Source organism: Pteronotus mesoamericanus, unplaced genomic scaffold, assembly GCF_021234165.1.
Source record: "Pteronotus mesoamericanus isolate MK-2021 breed Mesoamerican mustached bat unplaced genomic scaffold, CSHL_Meso_final contig_101, whole genome shotgun sequence".
Lineage (NCBI taxonomy): Eukaryota > Metazoa > Chordata > Mammalia > Chiroptera > Mormoopidae > Pteronotus > Pteronotus mesoamericanus.
Genome location: NW_026555001.1, coordinates 26,950,907 through 26,973,222, shown reverse-complemented (window position 1 = coordinate 26,973,222; position 22,316 = coordinate 26,950,907). Strand labels below are relative to the sequence as shown.

General features: G+C 57.3%; 1 protein-coding gene across 2 annotated transcripts in view; it reads left to right on the top strand.

Annotated features, from left to right (window-relative positions):
* Positions 1-22,316, top strand: part of ASAP2 (ArfGAP with SH3 domain, ankyrin repeat and PH domain 2) — a 133,347-nt gene that overhangs the window by 78,570 nt on the left and 32,461 nt on the right. For both annotated transcript variants that reach the window (XM_054569846.1, XM_054569837.1), the window contains exons 8-14: positions 4,436-4,511; positions 4,853-4,939; positions 12,291-12,394; positions 12,488-12,557; positions 16,845-16,932; positions 20,253-20,301; positions 20,376-20,542. In XM_054569846.1, coding sequence (XP_054425821.1) covers positions 4,436-4,511; positions 4,853-4,939; positions 12,291-12,394; positions 12,488-12,557; positions 16,845-16,932; positions 20,253-20,301; positions 20,376-20,542 — 641 coding nt within the window. The remainder of the gene's footprint in view (positions 1-4,435; positions 4,512-4,852; positions 4,940-12,290; positions 12,395-12,487; positions 12,558-16,844; positions 16,933-20,252; positions 20,302-20,375; positions 20,543-22,316) is intronic.

Genomic DNA, 22,316 nt, shown 5'->3' with positions numbered 1-22,316 from the left:
TCCTCCTCCCCTGTCTCTAAAAATAAGTAAATCTTTCCAATGTGTTCCAAAGTGTTGGACTCTTAGAAAGAACAAGACGGAAGAACCGAATTGAGATTAAGATGGAGGACAGGAGGTTTTTTTTCCCCTTTTTTGCTCCTTGGTACTGACGACGTCCCTGGCAGCTAGAACGCAGCCCCTGGCACGTGGGAGGAATTCAGACGCAGCTTGCATGGGCTGCGGGCCCCTGTGAGGAGACGCGTTCTGAGATCTGAAGGGTGGGGGAGCTAGCAGAGCAGGGGCAGGGCAAGAACATTGTCCCGTTGTCCCCTTTTCCTAGAAGGTCGTTCTGTTCCCTCTGTGTCTTTCCCCAAAGTCTGCCTCTCCCTCAGGCCTCATTCAGTGTAGCTGCCACTTTGAAGTTGTTCTGCTCGTTCCCTGATGCAATTGCTTCTCCTCCTGCATCTCCACGGTGGCGCCTTTCCTAGCCTGTGACATCGCCCCGTGAACTATGTATTCTTCGGGAACGGGGCCACAGGCAGGATGGACTTCTTCACGCTGCAGCGCGTGGCCCGTTTGCCTGGCAAACCGTTGCTGCGGCCACTCACACTGCGGAGTCACTGTGGACTCTGCTGTGGAATTCTTAGTCCCGCTTTGGTGACGTGGCTTCTCTGAGGTGGCCGGGGTCACTCGGCAAAGGGAGAGGTGCTGTGTGAGTCATCCTGGGTTAAAAGAAGAGCACCGCGCTGGCAAACAGCCGCACAGGGTGGCAGAGACCCGCTCATCTGCAGGACCGCCGGCACAAGTGATTTTACAGAGACTCGGAACCCTGCCTTAGCCATTACCACGCAGAGTCCCTGCTCTGTTCTTATCCTTGTCACCGTATGTCAGGCAGTTTAGGAAGTGGGTCGCTTCCTCACTGATACTTTATTTTTAAGAAGCTATTCTCGGATTTCCTTTTTCTTCTTTATTTTGCCCAAACTGATCAGTTGGGTAGCAACAGACCACTTGTGGAAAGTGAACTAGTTGGCCTTTTATGGGCATAAGCTCAGTAACCTTTAAAACCGATGCCTCCTCCAGGACTTCCTTTTTGGATGAGTGTGTGTGTGTGTGCGCGCGTGTGTGTGCTACATGCTCTTCAAATCGTTCCAAGACATTTGACTGTTTCAGTCCATTTGGGGGACAAAATGTGGAGCCCGAGTGACTCAGCCATTGGACAGATGAGCCAGTGGCCGTGCCATGTTTATCCTTCTGGGGTTCCTTGGTGTCCCCTACTTGTCACCCCAGGAGCGTGGCCGTGCATGCAGAGCCCTGTGCCCGTGGGCAGAGGTGGGGCTCGCCATCCGGAAAGCCGCTGGCCTTTGCGGGTGTCGCGAGGCCTTCCGGGTGCGCCAAGCGCTGGGTGCTGTGAGCGCTGGGTGCTGTGGTCGCTGGTCACCTTAGAACTACCAGAGAGGCGTTACTTTGCTTCCGACTTGAAGCATGCTTGAGGCGTCCTTTGTGGTCTTTGTCTTTTATTTCATTTAAGGAAAGAATTGGCATCTCCACCTAGTTCCTGAACCCTACCTTCTGGTGGGTCTAGAAATAAAGCCGTCTTGAGAACAGTAACAAGAAAACCGACCAGAACAGTCATGTTGTAAACGGTGTGCAAGAGTGTTGAAGTGCCTTGTTCTTGGCAGCCCCCTGCTGGGAGCCCCAGGGGCACAGAGACGGGGGCTCCCGGGCCCAGCGCCCCAGGAAGCTGGTGCCGGGGGCAGGGCGGGGCGGGGCGGGGCGGGGCGCAGCGGGCAGGTGGTCAGCGGCCCTCAGGGCGGTGCGTGTGCTGTCATTGGGCCGCCCGGCTTGCGGAGATCTTAGAGGCCAAGCCTCAGCGAGTATATCCTGAAGGCTTGAGAATGAGGCCACGCAGGCTAGGAAATGTTTAATAGAAAACAAATTTGACATTCAGTAATATTGATGGGAACCATTGTTTGATGGAAGAGCTTGGAAAAGTGACAGCAGGTTCGGCCCAGGATGTGCCAGGGCCCTGGGCTGGGCCGGTACAGCGGTGGCTGCAGCCGGGCGGCCCCTGGGCTCCCCGCTTTGGTGCGTGCCCTGCGGCCAGGGCCGACCCCTCTGCAGGTGTGCCTTTAATTTGTGTGTTTGTCCCTAGTACACCGTCCGGTGTCACACTGGACACGATGTCTGTGAGGAGACACAGCTCTCTGGGTGCTGGACTCCGCGGCAGGGCTCTCTCGCCGCAGGGACAGGTGCCAGGCACGGAGGCGCTGACAGCTGGGCACCTGCCCCGGGCCCAGCAGCCAGGCCGCTTCCCCGGTGTCTCCTGTGATGCCTCCCTGTGCCCTGTCCCGGTGTTTGTCTTCTCTCTCTCTGTCTCTGCCCCCTCCCTTCTCCTCCCTCCCCCTTCGCTCCCTCCCCTCTTCATTTCACAAGAATTGGAAGCAATTAAGGAAGTAGTTATGTAAAAATAAACACACGCGGTCTGGCACAAAGAGCGCCCCTTTTTGACTACAGTCTTATCACGACGTCATAAGCACGGGATTCTGTGGCGTCACGCTATCACACTCCAGCCCACCCTGCGACATTTTAGGTGAAACGTTCAAGTTGAAACTATACATTATTACACCCATAGCATCACCCCGCCCACCACACTGAAGCAGGCGTGACGTCTGCCGGATGCCGTGTAACTGAAACAAAACAGAAGAACCAGGCGTGTTCATGACCTGAGGGGAAGGTTCAGTGTCCAGTCCCTGTCTCTGTGCGTGTTCTCGACGCCGCCTCTTCCGTTTAAAAGGAGCGCCCGCCCGGTGCTGGCCGGCGTGCGAGGCGCAGAGGCGCACGGGACGCGGCACCTCTGCCCCACAGTGGGAACGCGCACGCGCAGAAGCCAGTGGCTCTGGCACGCCCGCTGGGTCAGGGCACCTCATATGCAGGAGCGAGACTCTGAAGTAATTGATGGTTCTGTCTAAAAACGCAGGCAAGGGAATCCGGAGAGTCGGGCTCCCGCGACCTCCCGTAACCAGCTGGCGATGGTTCTGCACCTGCAGCCACTGGGAGGGGCCCCCCTCCCCCCGGGTTACAAATTAAGGGTCACGTGGCTTGTTTCTGCGGCCCCTCCTGTGTGTCAGGTACTCGATGGGGAAGGCTCCGCCATGCCATCGCTGGGCCTAGAGCGGTCAACACCGCCTCCCGTGAGCACGTGGGGAACCCAGCCCGCTGTTTGCGGACGGCCTCTTCGTCTCCAGTGAACGGGCAGATGGGGGATCCTCCTCCTTCCTCCTTAACTTGCTTCTTCAACCCACAAACACTGCGTGCCTGAAAGGGGCCAGGCTTTGTGGACACTGACCGCCTCCGTTCTCAAACTTCAGGTTTAATGGAGGGGTTATCTTTTAAATTATACCAATGAATACATAAGGGTAGCCGTGTTTCAAGCAAAAGACAGTATGCCGCGAGGGACTCCAGCAAGGAGACCTCTTTTACCTGGGGCAGGGCGCCCTGGAAGCCTCTCTAACAGGGTAGCATCTAACTCAGAACTGGAAGGAGTGGGAATCCGCAGGGCGAGCCAGAAAATACACACCGCAGGGAGGGCTTGTTAATGGGCACAAACAGCAGGTGCAAAGGGCCTGTGGCTGGAAGGGTTCCGTGGCCACCGAGGGAACGCCCGGTGTGGCTGGACCCTGGCAAGTGAAACAGGTAAACGGTGTCGAGTGAAGCACAGGGCCAAGTCACCCAGGCACCATCGGCTGTGAACTCTGTCCCAATCTCGCTGGGAAGCGTTGTCTTCATTCCCCCCAAGAGGGTGATATACACAACACGCTTCTGAGGGGGCATGTTGTATATGTAACATCAGCCCACGGTCGCTGCCGGAAAACTTGTCTAGCTCCTGTTGTATTTGGGAATCGCTTGTTACAAATGACTTCATGCGTGTTGAGTTCTGGGCTGTAGAAAGCGGGGTTCCTTTTGATACGTGATTGCGAGCTCTCGGCCACACTGCCCAGCTCCGCAGATGGGCAGGCCATTTGCGCGCGTCGAACTTGCCTAGTTTTTTAGCCCGTGGTCTTTCTCTTTGCCACCTTGCTGTCACCTGTCAGGAAGACTTTCCTTATCTTATTCTCCTGCACTCCCTACTTTTGCGGCCGCAGGCCCTTCCACTCCTGAACTAAAGCCTTTGCTGCCTTTGCCAGTAGCGGCCCGTTTCGTGTTAGAAACTGAAAACTTGGGACTCATTTGAATAGGTCAGGAGAAATCATTTTGGCTCATTGCAGTTCCTCCCCATTCACGCCTCATAGTTGTGTCTTTTAATTCTTGTAATAGCTTCAAGTTCAGTTCATGCAGTCTTTTCCCCCAGGAATTACATAATGGTTTCAGCCTCTCCATCTACCCATCTATCTCCATCTATCATAACAAAATTGTTTTCTATGAAACATGATCTGTGTTGCTTCTTTTTCCCTCCCAGTTTTTTCCAGGATGGACTGAAAGCAGTTGAAAACCTCAAACCTTCCATCGAAACACTTTCAACAGATCTCCACACAGTAAGTAGCTCCCCTGCCACATCAGTGTTGAACCAGGTTTTGTGGTTGTTATTTTTGTGGCTTTATTTGTTTATCCATCACCGTGTGTCTCCCCTCTATGAAACAGTCCTTGTGCAGCAGATGCTTTCACGTCGTTGTTCTGTACAACCTTGTGTTTGCTGCTGGCAGGCCCGGGAGCCAACAGCCCGGCAGTGCCCGGCGGGGTACATGGTCCATGCTTCCGTTCCCGGTCTCGGCAGCGGGGGCAGGGGGTGTTGACGAGCAAGGGGGCGGCTGTCCCGTTGATGTGGGAGTGGCCTGGGACCTCAGGTGTGCCTCTCCCTTTCTGTTTTGTTTTAAAGATCAAACAGGCCCAGGATGAAGAAAGAAGGCAGTTGATACAGCTTCGAGATATTTTGAAGTCAGCGTTGCAGGTTGAACAGAAGGAGGTGAGGGGATTTAACTGTGAAGCGTGGCTATTGGATACTTTGGCTGGAGGCTTCGGGGCTGTGGAAGGCGACATCCCTGTCCACTGGGCACTCACGGTTCCTTCTGAGGCTTCCCGGAGCCGCACGGAAACACGCAGGTGGTTCTGTGAGGGGGTTTTGTAGAACTCCCTGTTGAAGTGAGTTTCATGGGGAGGCATTTACTATCGGCCCGGCCTCCCGGGTAGTGTGTGACCCTTTCTGCTCCGTCGGTCCCTAGACGAGGAGCCTTAGCACCTTGATCAGATAGACGCTCTTTAGTTACGTCACTGATTTTCCACCTGAACTCTGGTTTCCCTGCCTGGTAGACGTGGATGCTGCCCAGGTGGGCATCCGCAGGTAAGGGCGGCTCCTGGGTGTCGCGCCTCTGAGCGCGTGCTCTGCGGACAAGGAGGGCTGGGTTCCCTCGCCTGCGTTCTCCTGGGTGGAAAACCTGGTTCTCAGTGGGGTCTCTTCCATAGAACCCCTGCTAGGCATGCTGGTGCATTCATGGTGATACTTTGTGCTTTAAAAAGTAAATTTTTAGAGTAATGTTGTGATACATTTGCTACAGTGTAGATATTTTAATGTGAAATTTAACACAAGTCCACTTCCTTGTCAGTAAAGGAATGTGTCTAAATGTATTACTTGTGGACTTTAGATCAATAACTCTGTTTAGCTACATAACGGAGTATCAGGTTCCCTGTTGGTAGTTCCTTGTGCTGTGTTTTGCCTTAAGTTCCTGTACTGTAACTGAATATTGTTGTTTCTCTCCCAAATGCATTTACCTTTTGTGACCGAAGTCTAGGAGAGTAAGTAGTTCAGTATTTTAATAAATTGGAGAATTTTGCATGCTTTCTTCATGAACTTCAAAAAATGATTTTTTCCATGTATATATTAACAACTGGAGCATTTTTAGTGTAATCCCCTCTCTTTCAATAGTAGTGGCTTCTATTAAAGGCTAAAAAATCTGAACGCGCACATACTAGTGAAGCAGAATCGTTCAAGTTCACCGTTTACCCATTTGCCGTTCTTTGTGAAAATGAAGCAGCCCCCGCCCCCGCCCCGGACTGTGTCGCTGCCTGCAGCTGGCCTCTGTCCACGCGGAGCCCCGCCCGTCTCTGGGGGCTCCTCTGCCCGCCCGCCCCCATGGTCTGGGTTCCCAGGGCACATTCTGTCCCGGAGGCTTGCCTCGGTCGCCCACACTCCTTCCCCACTGTCGGCTGTGTGTTCAGGGGCACGGATGTCGTTTCTCCAGCGACCCCTGGGGCAGGTTGGGGAAACGCAAGGAGACCCCTTGCGCCTCCTGCGCCTTCCAGACAAGGCGGGCGGGACTGCAGGCCTCGCTGAGCAGGCTCCTGGGGAAGGCGGGCCAGCTGAGCCAGGGAGGGGCGGGCTGAGGTTCTGTGTCCCTGTGGGCCGTTCCCCACAGCCAGCTGACCTCCTCCCTGTCCGGAGAAACACGCACTGACACTTTGATGTTCCCCGGCTGGGAGTAGAAGCAGAAGGAGAAACAAAAGAACATGGAGCGTGGGGAAAAGAGCAGCTTCACTGTCCCTAGAAGACAGGGCCCCCGGTGTGGGAGCCCGTGCGTCGGGGCGGCCGCTGTCCAGCGCGTCGCTGGGACGGCGGGCAGCGCCCCTGTCCGGGGGCGGGAGGGGGGGTCACGCCCGGGAAGCAGAGCTCTGGATGAAAGCAAAGCAGAGATGACGGGCCCCACTAGCTCTGGGCGCTGTGCGTGGGCCATGTTTGCTTTGGCTGCGGATGAGGGGGTTTGGGAAGACGCATCTGTCAGAAAGCTGGGTGTTTCCGGCTTTGCAGAGACATAAAACAAATTCTCCAGCACAGACTAGAAGTCATTATGGCTTGTTATTTTGGGGTTTTGTTGACCAGGCTGTCTGCCCAGATAGCACACAAGGGTCAGGCGAAGCTTTTACTTTAATGATGTTTGCGGACTGAGCTCCCCAGTCTCCTGGTTGGGAACGTGAAGTACAAAATTATTCTCTGAAACACAGAATAGCTTGTTTAGCTCACTCTGCGTTGCTTTTTGAAGATGACGATCCATGAATTGGACAGTCTGTGTTGCAAGGAATCACCAGATGCGTATAAGTTAATTTTGTGCGTTTTAAAATAACTTTTGTGATTGGGGTCCCGTCACGTGCCCCTCCAGCGACAAGGAGAGCTGGCATTCGGGGCGCTGTTGTTCAGGCTCTCATTCCCCTTTTTTTGGATTCTCCTCTGTGACCTAGAAAACTGAAGGCGGGGGTGGTTTTTATTCGGTTTTAGAGAAGTTCTAACTACATAATCACAGCGCATAAAAATTAGGGAGCGTGCCCCAAGGAGGCTGCGCTGCTGGTTGGCAGGAGCCACTCGCCTCGTCCCTGCCTGGAAATCTCAAAGAGCAGTCATGTGGCCGGAGTAAGGATGTGTCTGTCACCGCTGCTGGCTCTGGGCTGCTTCGCGTTGTCACCCTGTGGCGACACTCGGGGAGGGAGACTCGGTCGTTGTGGATCCCAGTGGCCCTCACGCCTCCGAGCCCCAGGCGTCCATGTTTTGTCTTTGATGTTTCTGCTCTCTGTACAGAGGATGCTGCAGTTCGGCTTTTCCGTTATTTTACTCTGAAAACTCTCCGACTTAGAGGAGAGTTGAAAAATTGTCCAGTGAACTGCCTGTGTGTGCACCGTGGTGGTAGCACGCGGGGAAGTTGAAACCCATCCATGCCGCTCACGTTGCGGTGCCGCCTCCCTGTCCGCCTGGCCTCCTGCCGCCGCCCCCACCTCGCGTGCATCCCCGCGGCGGCCTTCTGCGGGGACACGCGTCCCTGTGGCGCCGGCGGGCCCTGTGCCCGGTGCCGGGAGCCCAGCCCTGCGCTGCGGGGGCGGGACCTCACCCCCCGAGGCGGCCTCGCAGGTCTCGCACTGAGGCCCTGCTGACTCCCCCTGGGGAGGGCTCGAGGCGGCCCCCTTTCCCTCAGCTTCGCTTCCCCTCGGAAGGGGTCCTCGTCTGGCAGGACGGGCGGGACAGTGCGCGCCGCCCGGGTGGCCCAGGTCTGTGATGGCGGCCGTGACTCTCTGGACTCGGCTCGTCCGGCCGGGCCCGAGGTGGCCGCCGTCAGCCCCCGGCCAGGGGTCCGCCGCCTACCGGGCACGCCGCCGGGCGGCCCGCGTGGCCTTCGCTCTGCCTCAGTGGGGGGCGCTTTCACTGACTCGCACATGCAGCGACCGCAGTCTTAGCAGTGCCTGAGCCGAGCAGAGCAGGCAACCAGGCACAGCTCTCGCCTCTCCAGGGGCGCCCCATCTGGGGTGGGGCCTAAAAGGCCATTGGGGTGCAGTGTGGCCAGAGCTCTCAGGGAGGTCAGCTCCGGGCAGGGGTGTCTCCCAGGGTGGGTGGGTGGGGGGTCGGGACCGAGGGTTTGGGGGTGATTCAGGGTGCACCTCTCCACCTGCCCCCTCACTCTCTGCCAGGAGGCGCCCCCTGTTGTCCTGGCCTCGCCCTTGGGCTTTCCCGCCACCCTACCAGTGTGACCGGAACCCGCAGACGCCTCACGGGGCAGGTGGTGTCGCCCCACGTCCGCACCCGGGGTCTGAGAGAAGGAAGACCAGCGCGCTTGCACCCGGGGCTGCCCCTGCGAGTCTGCTCGCTCTCAGTTACGTCACGTGACTTTACTGTCTAGTGTCAGATGGAGTCTTGAGAAAATGATCCCGAAGCATGGAGAACAGGTGGTAATGAGACTTGAAAACGCAGATCTCAGACCGTGGCTTGGCGTGTCCTTGGCCACACGTCCGGCAGCCAGGAGGAGGGGAGTGAGGCGGCTGCCAGCCCGCCCCCGGCGGAGGGTCGCCAGGCAGGCACAGGTGACTGCTCAGCCGTCCGTCCACCACAGACAAGACTCGTCTAAACATAGGCTTTCTGAGAGGCGGACGGAGAAGGTGTAAAAGTTTCTTTGTGCTGGTCTGGAGTCTTCGGGAGCGCGGAGATACTGCCCTTGTTCTCAGTAAACCCGAGCATGTGTCATACAGGGCACGTCAGCCCTTCCCCCACCCTGGCTGGGGAGCTCGGACGTTCGGCGTGCCGCGCACCCGGCCGGGACTTCTGTCCTGGCAGGACTCCGTGGCTACCACCTTGTGAGGCCACACGAAACTTAGGAGCCCTGACAGGGCCTGGGAGACAAGAACTTGTCCGGATGTCACAAGGCGGTGGCTGTGGGGGCGTTGACAGGTCTCGGGAGAGCCTTCCTGAAGGTCCGTTAAATGCTCTCTGAGCCGGTCCTTCTAACAAGCCGCCGGCCTCCGCTTGGCGAGGTCCACGCGCTCCAGTCTGGGGTCGTCCTGGGCTCCTAGGGACGCGCGGAGTGCGCTGGGGAGTCGCCGAGAATCGGGGCAGCGTGGTCCCCCCGCCCCCGCCAGTGGCCTCTCTGTGTTAGACCTTCTCCTCCCTGCAAGGAAGGGCTCTTTCCCCTTGGATTACATGCCATTAAATCCAACTTCCTTTGTCACCCTTCCTTTGACCGGTGTTGTACAAAATACCTGTGTGAACAGGTGAAGAAAGCCTGTTTTTGTTGGGTGACCTAGGAGTCACCTTGACGATGCTCAGATAATTGGTTCTAAAACAGGTTGAATTTTATGTTCGACTATATTGCTCTTATGTACACATTTTAAAGTTGTACAGCTTCAGATTTGCCTGCATTTCCCATTGATTCAAGAAATGCCTGGTCTGAGGACTAAAACAGTAATTCCTCCCTTAACTTCCGGCAGAGGGTCTGATTCTGTCGGGACAGGAAGCCCCCTGTCCCGTCTGTGAGACCCGGACAGAGTTCTGACGGGGAGACCGATGCAGGCGCTCCCCCACCCCCAAGCGACCGACGCAGTTCTCGGTCGTGCGGTTTAGTCTTTGGCAGGTGTATTTTTAGTCTTTCTCGGAGTCACGTAGGTGAGGAGTGTTCCTCCATTTCCCCTCCACCGCCTTTGTCCCCAGTGACATTAAAGCTGGGTTTGCTCCAAGTTTCCAGTGCGAATCTCCCGCTGCCTCTCCGATGAATGAGCTGTGGGCCTGGTCGTCGGGAGGGAGGCGTAAGTGCGGTGTGGATGCCCGGTGGAGCATGAGGACATTTCTCCTACTTTGAGGTCCGTTTGTTCAAGCTTTGTTGTCAGGTCAGTAATGGAACGCCTGAGCACACTCTTTTGATTTCTCGGATGAAGATTTCCTTGTTTGTTTCTTTTTGCGGTTATCCTGTACGTATCGCAGAGTTTAAAAACAAAGTCAGAGCTAGACAGCCCATGGTTTTGGAGTGGGAGACAGGATTGTGAAGGCGTCAGTGTTCCTCAGCCTGACCCGCAGGTTCAGTGCCGTCCCCATCGGCATCCCAGCTGCCTTTGCGGAAATGGGCAGGCCGGTTTTAAAATCCATGGGCACCTGCAGGGGACCCAGAGCGGCCCTGAAAAAAGAACACAGCTGGAGAGCTACGCACGCTTTCTGATTGCAGAACGGTATTCACGATGTTCCCGCGGGGCTCCAACCATCTGGGCCGTGCGGGGCCGGCCCGGCACCGGCACAGGCACGAGACAGAGCTGAGAGCCCAGAAAGGAACCCTTACATTAACGGGCAATCGATTTGCAACAAGGGAGCCAAGACAGTTCAGGGAGGAAAGAGCAGTGTTTTCAACAAAGGACGCTGGGACAGCCGGACAGCCTCAGCCAAAGAGTGAATTTGGACCCCTGCCTCACACCATTGTCCAAAATTAACTCAAAGTGGGCCACAGGCCCACGTGGAAGAGCTGAAGCTGTAAAACGCTTCGAGGGAAGCGTAGATATGAATCCTCATGGCCATGGATTAGGCAATGATTTCTTACATGTGACGTATAAACTACAAACAATAAGAGAAACAGTTACTAAATTGCGCTTCATCAAAATTAGAAACTTTTATGCCTCAAACGTCTTTTTTAAAACTGCGAAGGATCCAGGTGGCCGTGACTGACTGAAGCCTGTCTGTCCCTGTACCAGTGGCCACTTTACCCACGCTGCCTGGTGTGACCTCCTTTCCCTGGAGGGTGGCCGCAGCTGCCACTCCCTCTCCATGCCCCTGCGTGCGTCCCTCTGCCGCGGGCGCTGTCCCCTTGTTCTCTGCTGTGCCTTGCTTTCATCGTGAAAGCTCCCCTCCTTCCTTCCCCCGCGGGCCTCCCTGTGGGCCCATCCTGAGCACATGTGTGCTCGGCTCCGACATGTGGGCTGCCGGGTGTGAGTTCTTCCTGCTCGGGCAGAGCCTGGTTCCTCCAAGGGCAGCCGTCGGCTTGGTGGCAGAGGTGAGACCAGCCCTCGTCTTTTGGGACATGCCCTGCGAGGGTGCGTGGTGTAGGGAGGGAGGGGCACGTGGGAGGCAGTTTTCCCTCGCACGCTCTGCTCACGCTCCAACAGGCTCTGTGTCGCAAGCGGATCAGTGGTTTTCACAGTGTTTCTGTTTCTTCCATGATGAAGAGGACTCGATGGGGTGGGGGTCCCCAACGGTAGGCAGAGGCAGACCTCGGCCCGCCGGGGTGACCTGCGAACGCAGGCCCCGTGCTTTGCTGCTCCTCGTCCCCGTCACGTCCGTCTGCCAGAGTCCCGGTGCCTCGCCACTGTCAGCCCAGGACACGTGTGGCCCTCTGCTCAGTGCGGTCGGGCACCTGCCGGACGCCCGGGGCCTCGCTGCTGGGCCTGGCCCTCGAGGGGCTGGAGGCCGGAGCTGCCCAGCTGTCCAAGCGGACGGCGCACCCTATGCCCGCAGCGGCTGGGGTCAGGGTCGCCGCCCCTGGCCTGGGGTTGATGGAGTCAGGAAGTGAATATCGTTCAATACCCGTCCTGCCCCGGGGTTCACACCTGTTACCTCGCTCAAACCTTACCTAGTATTTCCCTTCCATACTGGGTGTTGTTTTCCAAGGGGGAGACTGAGGCAGGGAGCTTAAATACCCTGCCTGAAGCGAGAGGGAGAACTTTTTGTTTGTTTGTTTGTTTGCTTGTTTTGCCTCAAAGGGCTGCGTTTGCCCAGTCAGGGGCTTTGAGCCATCCTCAGGGACTTGAGGTGCATAACGATGCAAAACCCCGTCACTTCCAAATGGCTTGTTCTTGGGCCAGTCGGGGACACTGGGTTTTCACACTTCCTTCTTTAGCCTAGTATGTGGCGTTTAGATAGGACATTTCTGTACCACCCCCCTTTTTTTTTTCTTTTGGTGTGGTGAGAGGAGGAAGTTTCTCCAATTTCTCTAATTTACAAAGAGTGGTTTGGGGGCACACCTTCCCTTTGTGTACTGCTCTCTGACAGCGGGCACCGGGCCAGGATTAAAACCCCTGCTTGGCTGTTTCAGGACTCCCAGCTGCGTCAGAGCGCAGCCTACAGCCTGCACCAGCCGCAGGGGAACAAGGAGCACGGCACCGAGCGCAGCGGCAACCTCTACAAGAAGAGCGACGGGTACGTGGTGCCTGGCTGCAGCTGACACGCGTGTCCGTGTGCTCCTGAGTCCAGAATCTCTAAACTCTTCTTTCCCCCCCATTTATCCCTAAGGATCCGGAAGGTGTGGCAGAAAAGGAAATGTTCAGTCAAAAATGGTTTTCTGACCATATCGCACGGAACCGTAAGTATCTCTGTTGACTTCCAGTCTCCGCTGGAGTGAGACACGCAGCAAGCTCAGTGACGTCTGAGGACACGGTGGTCCTGCGTGTGCCGTGGAGTCAGGGGTCCCTGCTGAGGAAGGCTCGTTGGGGGTCCTGCTGCGTCTGGCGCGCCTGCACTGGTTTACGTGGCTCCAGCCGGGCAGCGCCCTGCTGGCCTTCGCTGCCCAGCAGCCAGGAGGGACTGAGGGGCCGCGTGCCCTTCACTCAGACCCTGCGATGCCAGAGACACGCGGAAAGCCAGCAGGCCGCTCCCCGGCTGTGTCGGTTGGGAACTGGGCCCTCACACTTGCGAGGGCGTTTCCTTTTCCCCTCAGGGAAAGGCGCTTCCCTGGCCGGGACTCTGGGAATCAGAAAACCCAGGGGAGAGCCATCACAGTCCTTTTGTTATAAAAGCCGAAGAAGACACGGCGCCTGGCCTGAGTCTCGTCCTTTGTCGCCCTGCATGTAGTTGCCCACACGGGAAACCGAGCCCTAGGTGTTAGCCTCCTAAAAACCGATCGCAATAATACGGCAACTACTCTCACTTTCGGAGACCAGGGATGGCGACCACAGTCACAACACAGCCCTTCCCACCTTGGCGCCCTTCCCTGCAGTGGCGTTGGGCGCATCGTCATCTTCCCTGGTATGACGGAATCTGGTGACCGCCGGGTAGGCTGGTACACATTTTTGAAGATATCTAAAGGCGGAGTTGGTCGCCCTTTTGTTGCTCATGAGGATACCGGCGATGGCTGGCATCGCAGGTCCCCAGGCAGGAGGCCGGGTGCTGTGAGTGGATGGCAGTGGAGACACGCCTGGGCCTCCCCCTCTACTCCCCGCCCCTCCCCGCCCCCTGGAGAAAGGCTGCACCGGGCAGGACGCAGACTGACTTTGCAGGCTCCACAGCGGCGTCGAGGCTCAGAGAGGCTCCCAGAGACGCAGCCCTTCCAGCGCTTAGGAACCCGAAGGGTGACCCTGCGGCAGGGCTTGTGGTCCCTTGGGGACCCTTCATTTCCACCGAGCCCACTTCAGGGAGGAACACAGTAGACGTGGCATCTGTCAGGTGTCATCTTCAGAGAACTCTTGGCCTAGGGGATTGACTGTGTCTCTCAGTCATTTCTCTTTTTCAAAGCCCACCTTCGCTGGCCTCACTTAGGTCCCTGCGCCCCGCTGTGGGCGTGCGGCGTGCACCCTGGTGTCACGTGTTTCTGTAGAGACGTGGGTCGGACCGTGCCAACCGCAGGAAGCCCGTTTGTTTAGTCGCCCCTCTGTGGGCGGGATGACGGCCAGGTCCCTTCCTGCTCTGAGCGGCCAGGGCTCCCTCAGGGTCGCTACCCCGGGCGGACAACTTCCTAAATGAAGACCGAGTTTCACTTCCGTCCTGTTGACAGCTCCCAAGTCATTCGGTAGCTTTACTTTGTGAGAGTGTTTTGCTAGACCCAGGGCTCAGCTGACGCCCAAGAAATTAAAGCAGGTCCAAGGTCCCCCGCTGACGGCAGAAGCCGGTTCGAGTCCTTCCGCTGCTTGAGCGGCCGCTCAGAAGGCACGGAGGCTCGGTTCTCTCTCAGGGTGGGTGGGCCGCCCCGGTGTGGGGCTTCCTGGGCCGCAGGTAGCCCAGCTGGCCACGCCCTCGCGTGTGGCATGAGCGCTGTGTGTTGGGGGGAACCCTGCTCAGGGGGTCTCCGCTGTCCAGGAGCCACATGCTGCCTCCCGGCCTGGGCCCCGAGCAGCTGGCCCTGTGGCGGCCGGGGGCCCTGTCCCCCTGCATGGTGGCCCTCCCTCTGGGGAAGGGCCCCCCTTTTCCTCCCCCCACCATGCTGCGTGCGCTCCGGAAGGCAGAGTCCTGCACCCCATGTGTGGCTGCAGCCACGGGTGTTTGCATGCGACGCCGTGCCTTCACCGCAGCCGAGGGCGAGAGGGAGAGGTGCCTCTTTGCCTGGTGGGTTTGGGTTTGGCTGTAGAGCTGACCTAGTCAGACAGCAGCTCCCTGCCTCTGCTGATTTGCCATTGAGGGGGGAAAGGGACAATTTCGCAAAGACTCAACTGCGTGACTGGGAGCCTGAGCACAGTGTCTGGCGCTCAGCTGAGAACCGGAGCTCGAAGTCATGGAAACACAGACGCGTTTGCTCTGTGAGGAAAAGCAGCCCCACCCCCACCCCCCAGGAAGCTGGCAGCCTTCCGGGAATGAAATCATCGCGCTCCGTGCTCTGGCAGGGTCCGTGCTCTGGCAGGGTCGGCGGTGACACCCGGGATGAATTCGGCGCGTTCCGGGCTGGCGTTCCCTGTTAGCCAAGGCTAGCTGCTTTCTGGCACAGGGAAGACGTGGTCTAATTAGGTGTTGTCTTCACCAAAGTCATGGCATCGCCACACAGGCTGACTGGGGACTGTGTTAAACTGAAGAAATGCCCCCGGGTCCTTACACAGTCTAAAAATTCTTTAAGCAATTCTCAACCACGCAGAAAGAAGACTGCAGACTTTGAAAGGCCTGGCCAATGGAAAACCGAGCAGCATGATGGAAATGGGACTCACTACTCCCGTGCGCGCGTGTGGCAAACAGACGCGAGGGGTCTGTTTTCGCTCCTGCGGAGCTGCTTGCGAAAGCAGGGCTCCTCGGACCGGCTCTCGGGGAGCGCTGGTCTCTGATGAACCACATTGTAGCCGAGTTCAATGGTGACACCATTTTTCTGTATTTAGGAAATTGCACCCCCCTCTTTGAACGCCCCTGTGTCTAAGACTCCGTGGACACCCGCCGTTGCTTAGGCAAGCAGGCCAGTCACGCCCCTGAACGCACACGGGGCCGTGTAACCGTGGGAGGTCACGGTGAGACGCAGGCTTTAAGCGGGCCCAGCGTCTGTGTGAGGGTGCCCGGGATGCATGGCGTGGGCCCTCCTTAGCACCGGAGAAGGACGGGGCGGGCAAGAGCAGGTTTACAGTTGTTCATATGGAAAGTGAGGCAATAAATAATGACCAAGAAGAGACTGTGCTGTGTCCTCGCAACTGTGAACCTCCTGTTGGCCACCCCGTATGCCATTTGGTGCACTGCTTCCTGGACGAGCCGGGCAGTTCTGTTGGTGAGGATCCGAAAGTGGGTCCATGGTGCTGTCCCTTGGCGGGGTCAGGGGTCGGAGGCCTCGCACGCTGGTGTCTGGGGACCCAGGGGCATTGATAGGGCCTGCAGACCACGGAAGACAGCCATGTGGTCCCCCCTGCAGGACGAGGTCCGCACGCCATGCACCAGGGCCTGGTTATCCAACCTCTGCTGAGCCCAACTCGCTTTATTGGACCCAGACTGTTCACGCTGCAGGGATCCGCCCCGTTTCAGGGGAGCCCCCCGCCCCTGCCCCGCCGCTGTGAGGGCTCCGTCCAGAGGGGTGTGTAAACACATGAGGACCTCGAGGTCTGTCTCTGTGTGGCTGGCGGCCACCACGAGGGGTGATGACAATCGAAGGCCAAGGCGTTTTACTCGATCTTTCCGTGAGTGGCCTGGTAGGTGGGGAGGACAAGCCCAACCACACGTGGAGATTGGCCAGCATTTCTGAGAGGCACGTTGCCATTCGGAAATTTTCTTCTTACCCTCCGCCTTTTGCTTCTTTGGGTGAAATAGGATAGTTTTTGAAATTTTAATAGCACTTTTGACACATTTCTGGCAAAAAATATATTGTGATTTCTTGTTACCCTTGGATGTCTAGGGGTGAGTGGGGGGTTATCATACGTGGATGCGGTTGGTTTTGTTGAAACTTAAGTGACAGATGGTGGGCTTTCAGGGCTATGAATCTGCTATCTGTCATCACTTCAGGAGCTAGGGAAAATTATGTCTCTGTCATTTTTGTGCTTTTCCTGGGAGGGAGTGGTTATGCTGTGACAAACACGTGCAAGGTCACCAGAAATGGAGCTGGGGGCCCAGGTTGCCCCGCCAGCAGCCTGCCTGTGAGTAGGGACCAGGACTGAACGTCTCGGGCTTTAGCCGTGGCGCGTTTGGGTCTCGGGGAGGCCACTGCCATTGACCTCAAAGCCAGCATCCGTTTGTCCCCTGTCTGGCGGGCGTGGGGGCCACGAAGTGTCCCTCACAGGGAGGGCACTGGCCCTTTGTGGAGCTGAGCTTCAAGGACACGCTCTCACGTGCCTGTCGTGGGTTTCTGCGTACCCTCGGCCTTCTGAAAGCTCTGTGCAGGCTAGGAGCTCCCTGCCCTTGCTATACTTTCGTGAGGAGGGAGGCAGCGTGATTTTCCCTTCCTTCCCTCCCGTCTCTGTTTTGTTTTGTTTTCGAACAGGCGAACCGTCCTCCTGCGAAGCTCAACCTGCTGACCTGCCAAGTGAAGACCAACCCCGAGGAGAAGAAGTGTTTTGACCTCATTTCACGTAAGTTTATTCTCAGACGCTGTGCCCCAGAGAAGTCGTTCTGGACTGTCCTGTAGGGCATCAGCCCCTTTCACACGGTGTGTTTTAGAGAATTGGTTTTGGGAGGAAAAGGCATTTCAGATGAGGCCTGTGCTTCCTCTCCCCCCGCCGTTGCTGTCCTGCCAGCTCTCGGGCGGGCGGGGCCTTGACTTGAGGCGCCCCGTGTGCCTTGTGGCTCTGGGGGCTCAGATACTCTCAGCTCCCAGCCTCTGTTTGTAAACGAGGAGATTATACTAAATCAGCCCATGAGCCGAAAATCCCTTCCTTCCTTACAAAAGAGGACGATTCTGCTGTCCAGGCCGCGTGACCTGCATGGTGTTAGAAATGCTGCAAACGGGGAGAATCCGGCCTCCAGCTGTGCCCCCGAAGCTTTCCTTTTTGAAGTCGCTTTGTCTGCCCGGCCACAGGGTTCGCCTGTGTGCTTCTGTGTGCGTTTCCTTCGGGGACAGAAGAATCACCACAGGGCCATCTGCTGTGGCCACTGGTCGCTCAGCATCCCCGACAGAAGAAAGACAGGGACAGTGAAAAACCATAAAACGATAGGCCTTGTGTTTGTGGCAGTTTTATGTGGCAGGGCTACTGTTGCGGGGAAGGAGGGGACCCGCTCCCCTCTCAAAAGGCAGTTGCTAGGGATGTGGGCACCAGAGTGCTGTTTACAGAGGAAAAGTCTCGACCGTGCCCTTTGGGAAGAAGGCTCATTGTCTGTGTGTCCCCAAGCTCAGGCGCTGCCTTTGAAGGTGGCCGGGGCTTTGATGGCTGTGTAAGGAACGTAATGCTCACTGCACACTCACCTCCACTGCTCCAGGCAGGAGACGGAGGCCCGCAGCATTAGCCCTCAAGCGCCCGTTTCCCTGTTCCTTGACGCCTTGTGCTAGCTAAGCTCCAGGAGGCCCCTGAACAACAGGATGTGGGGAAAGGGTTCGGGTGTCATTAGTTCTGTTCTTCAGCTTCCAGACTGATTTGTAAAATAAAAATTGACTTGATCCGGCTTCAAACCCTGTGTCCCTCCTCGGTCTAGGAAGGCCCTCAGATCCCTTTCCCCTTCTCCTCAAATCTGGTTCAGGCCCTTCTCTCTGCACCTATGAGACGGTGTGAACGTGCAGAATTGACTGTAGTTTACAGTGGGATCACACTGGGCATAATTACCTGCCTCTGGTTACGAGTCTGAAGTTCCATCAAAGGGGAGACCTTGGCGGCCTGTGGCCTGCTGCCGCCTGTGGCTGGGGACATGGGAGGGTTTGAGGTTGGCCTTTCCATTTTCATAGTCGGCAGAGGGGTGCCCCTCAGTCGCCGATCAGCACAGAGCTTGCCGGAGCTGTGCCCACGCGGGGAGGGGGCGCCACGCGTCCCTCCAGATCCCGGTGGCAGCCCCAACCCAAGGCCATATGTGCAGACGTGTGTATTTCAGACTTGTGAACAGCTCCACAGCTGTCCCCAACCTGCACGCCAGACGCCGGGCGGGTGGGCGGGCGACGTCTGCGTGCCCCACCGCCTTCCGAGCGCTAGCGGCCACCAGCCACCAACACGGGGGCTGGCCCTGGGCAAGCCTGGCCGCGCATGAATGCGCTGGCAAGCCGATGTCGCTGGGAGTCTGTCGGCACCTTTGCTCCAGCTCCTGACGTGGGATGGGTGTCTTGAGGCAGGGGCGCCCAGCCCCTGAGCCCGGGGGCGCCCACCCTGTCTGGCTTGGGGCGTTGTTGGCAGTTGGCCAGCCCATTGCCACCTCTGCAGAAGGCCCTCATCTCTGCTTGTCCCTCCTCCGTGGGTGCCATGCGTCCGCGTGTAGACATTTCTCATCCTTGGCGCGTTTCAAAAGATGCCCCTCCCGTCCTAGTGTCTCAGTGAAAATGTTTTGTCACTTCCAAGGAGGACGTCCCGTGGCAGGCCCGCCCTTCCCCAGGGGCCTTGTTCAGCTCCTCATGCTCAGGCTGACCACGCCCTTGGCCAGTACCAGTCCTGAGCCATTGTCCCCCGTCTCCCTCGGTGAGAGGGAGGGTGCAGGCGAAGATTGGCTGAGGTTTGTCCCCTGCCACAGGGTGGACCCACAGCGAGCTGGTGGCTTTTTTGGCCGATTGGAGCCAGGGCCTCGGGCAGAGAAGCCTGGCTGCTGTCGCATCGAGGCACTGACCGGCCCTCCCATCTCCTCTTGCTTTTCTCCCGCCCCACCCTGCCCTCATTGAAGCTGCTAGAAAGTGTCCTTGGTTCGTAGCATCTGGAGAAGAGGAGGTCTACAGGTACCCCCCTCTTTTCTTTTTAAATTGGACGTTCTTTGTTGCCTTGCTGTGGGCTGACTGTAGTCCCAGAACTTCTGCCTGTCCCTCATTGGGGCCCCTCACGCTAACCTCTCAGTCCAGTCGTGCACCCGCTGCCCGGCTTGTGAATACCCGCTGGGCCCAGGACGTTACTGTCCGTGTGCTGCTGCGACCAGGAACCTACTCAGATTTGACCGTTTTCCACGGGGCCCCTTTCCCGTACTGGGATTCTCTCCATAGTCCCACAGGGCGATCATTCTTTCTTCTTGGTCTCCCACGTCAGTAGCTGTTCTATAGCCTGTCCTTGGCTGTCAGAACCTTGGTACTTCCTTTGAAGGGTGCTGATCAGTTTTGGGGTCACGTGTCCCTCGGTTTGGGTCTCTGGTGCTTTCCTGTAATTGGCCTGAGGCTCTGCGCTTGGGGCAGGACTAGCACATCAGGCGCCGTGCCCTCTCTCCCGCAAACAGGGCGGGCGGTCTGGCAGGACACGCGTCGATGTCGCCGAGACCCTTCCGTGCACAGGCGTGAGGTCTTCTGTCATTCCTGAACAGTCCCTCCCGCTTTCACTGTATTTGTGATGCAGCACTGCTGTAGCATGTTGTCGTTAGAATTTCCCATAATGATCTTTTTTAAGAAGGCCAGAGACTGCCTGAGACGCTTGCTTTAGAAAAAGCTTTAACCGTTCACAAGGCCTCAACCATTACTCTGGGCACGTGCTCTGTGGCAGTTTAAAGGAAATGAGAGCTTTTGAAAGGCTGACGAGGGATCTGAGTGCGTAGCCTCTGGTTGTGGAGGCGGTGTCACTGCAGACTCGAATGGAGAGCCAGGCGGTCTGTCCCTGTGGACTGCAAAGCCGCGGCGACCGGGCGAGTGTGGACCGCGAGGGGCGCTTGATTGCACATGAACGGCCCCCTTCCCAGCGCAGAGTTCTGGGCGTTCCCAGGGCCAGTTACCGGGAAGCCGCTTCCTCGGGGAGCCGTGCCCGCGCCCTGTGTGAGCTCGCACTCACGGACCCCTCTTGCCGTGCAGATGACCGGACGTACCGCTTCCAGGCCGAGGACGAGCAGGAGAGCCACATGTAAGTGCGGCGGAGGCGGGCCTGGCGGGGTCCGCCGCCCCTGGGCCCGCTCACGGCCTCTGTTGCTCTTCCAGATGGGTGTCCGTGTTGCAGAACAGCAAGGAAGAAGCTCTGAACAACGCCTTTAAGGGTGATGACAACACCGGAGAGAACAACATAGTCCAAGAGCTGACGAAGGAGATTATCTCCGAAGTCCAGAGGATGTCGGGCAATGACGTGTGCTGTGACTGCGGCGCGCCAGGTGACCCAGACCCTGCCCCCCGCCCCCCGGCTCCAAACTCAGTCTTTGCTTTTCCTTCCCTCTCATGGCAGACGGACAGGTCTGTGGCTGGGTCGCGCTCACTGAGCTGTGTGCCAACCACGCGGGGGTGGGGGTGGGGGTGGGGGAGGGGGAGGAGGTTTGCCTCCGGGCTCTCAGGATGGAGCGTGGGAGAGCGGGCCTGGTGTCGCCGAAAACGCTTCAGTGCGTTTTGAGGAAAGAAAGCAGAAGCACAGAGGGAGGGTGAGATCAAGGTCATCAGGCTGGTGCGCTGGCTGCGGGGACTTCTCCGGGGTTTACCCGCTGGGACGCTGGCCGTGACTCTAAGCCGCGGCCTCGTCTGGGGCCCTGCAGGAGCCACCACTTTGTGAGATGTCAGCGTTGCTCCATGGAAAACGAAGGGACCGTCCGGATTGTTCGCGGGTCCCTTCCAGCTGCCCACAGTCTGTGGGGTGACAGGTGTGCTTATGTGTCACGGTAAAGCCTATTAGGGGCTCCGTTTCTAATGGACATCGCGTATCATTGTAGACTTCAACCTCTAGTATTTTAAAAGTTTATGGAGTTGACGTACTCTTTTAATTAGGATGGAGGGGCGGAGCCTCAGGGGCGTATGGAGCAGCTATTCATAGAGTGGGAAAGACCGTGGCGTGGCCGGCTACCTTTTCCCTTCTAATTCTGTGACAACTTTTATAGACAACCAACAACCAAAATAGAGCGGGGAGTTGAGAAATGCCGTGAGGTTCCTGTTCCCCTCAGGCTAGATTTGGGGATAATTTGAGGAATGACCTCATGGGGTGTTGTACCCATTTAAAAATATCTTCTTGGCAGAATCTTATAAGCTCTCTTTGGATCTTATCTTTAAAGGAGTGGTTAGTAGTGACTGATGTTTTTTCTTAAGACAAGATAAGGCCAGTGCTTGGACTTTAAAACACCGCCAGAAAGAAGTCACAGCTGTGTGCGCTCTTGTCTTAAAATGCTGAGATAGCCCGGCGTGTGAAAGCCTGGTGGGAGGCGGTGTCACTGTGCGCCCCGGACCACCGCACGCGCGGGACGGCCGGCACGCTAGCACAGGACCGTGAGGTGGAAACACAGGTGCCCTGAAACGTGTCCTAACCTGAAAGAAATTTCTTATAACGTGAACATTTTAAAAACAATTCCCCAATTAGCTAGTGACCAGGGTTGCAATATTTACCTGCCCTGCATTTCTAAAGGCAACAAGCAACTCTGAAGAGACTTGTACTTGCTGGGCCATGATAACGTGCTCAGCTGTGCTTTATTTTGACTTCCCCGTTTGCCATAAACACAGCATTCACCTGTCAGGCATTTCTTGAGTACCTGTGACCATGAGCCACAGTCAGGAGGACGCCTCAGCGAGTGAGTCACGGGTTGAGCCCCGGCCACAGCGGGGCTGCGGCCTGGCTCTGCGTCCCGGCTCTGCGTCCCCCGACAGCCCCGAGCGGGCGCGGCCCTCCTCCCGAGCGGGCGAAGGCCCCTGCCCTGTGTGCCTGGGCTCTGTGTGCCTTAGGCCAGGCAGTTAGTACAGTGCGCAGAAGGACCTGTCATTTCTGAAGCTCTCGCTGGGGGCGCCGTTACGCTACTCAAGTGCTGAGCCCTGACGGGGCAGCGGCACGCTGCGTGTGCTCTGTGTCCCTGCCACCAGCATCTCTGTGGCTGTATCATCCTTCTGATTTAAGTCTGTTCACCCTAGAGTTGTAGTATGAAAGAGCCTGCTTCTTCTCCCGCCACGTTGCTGGCG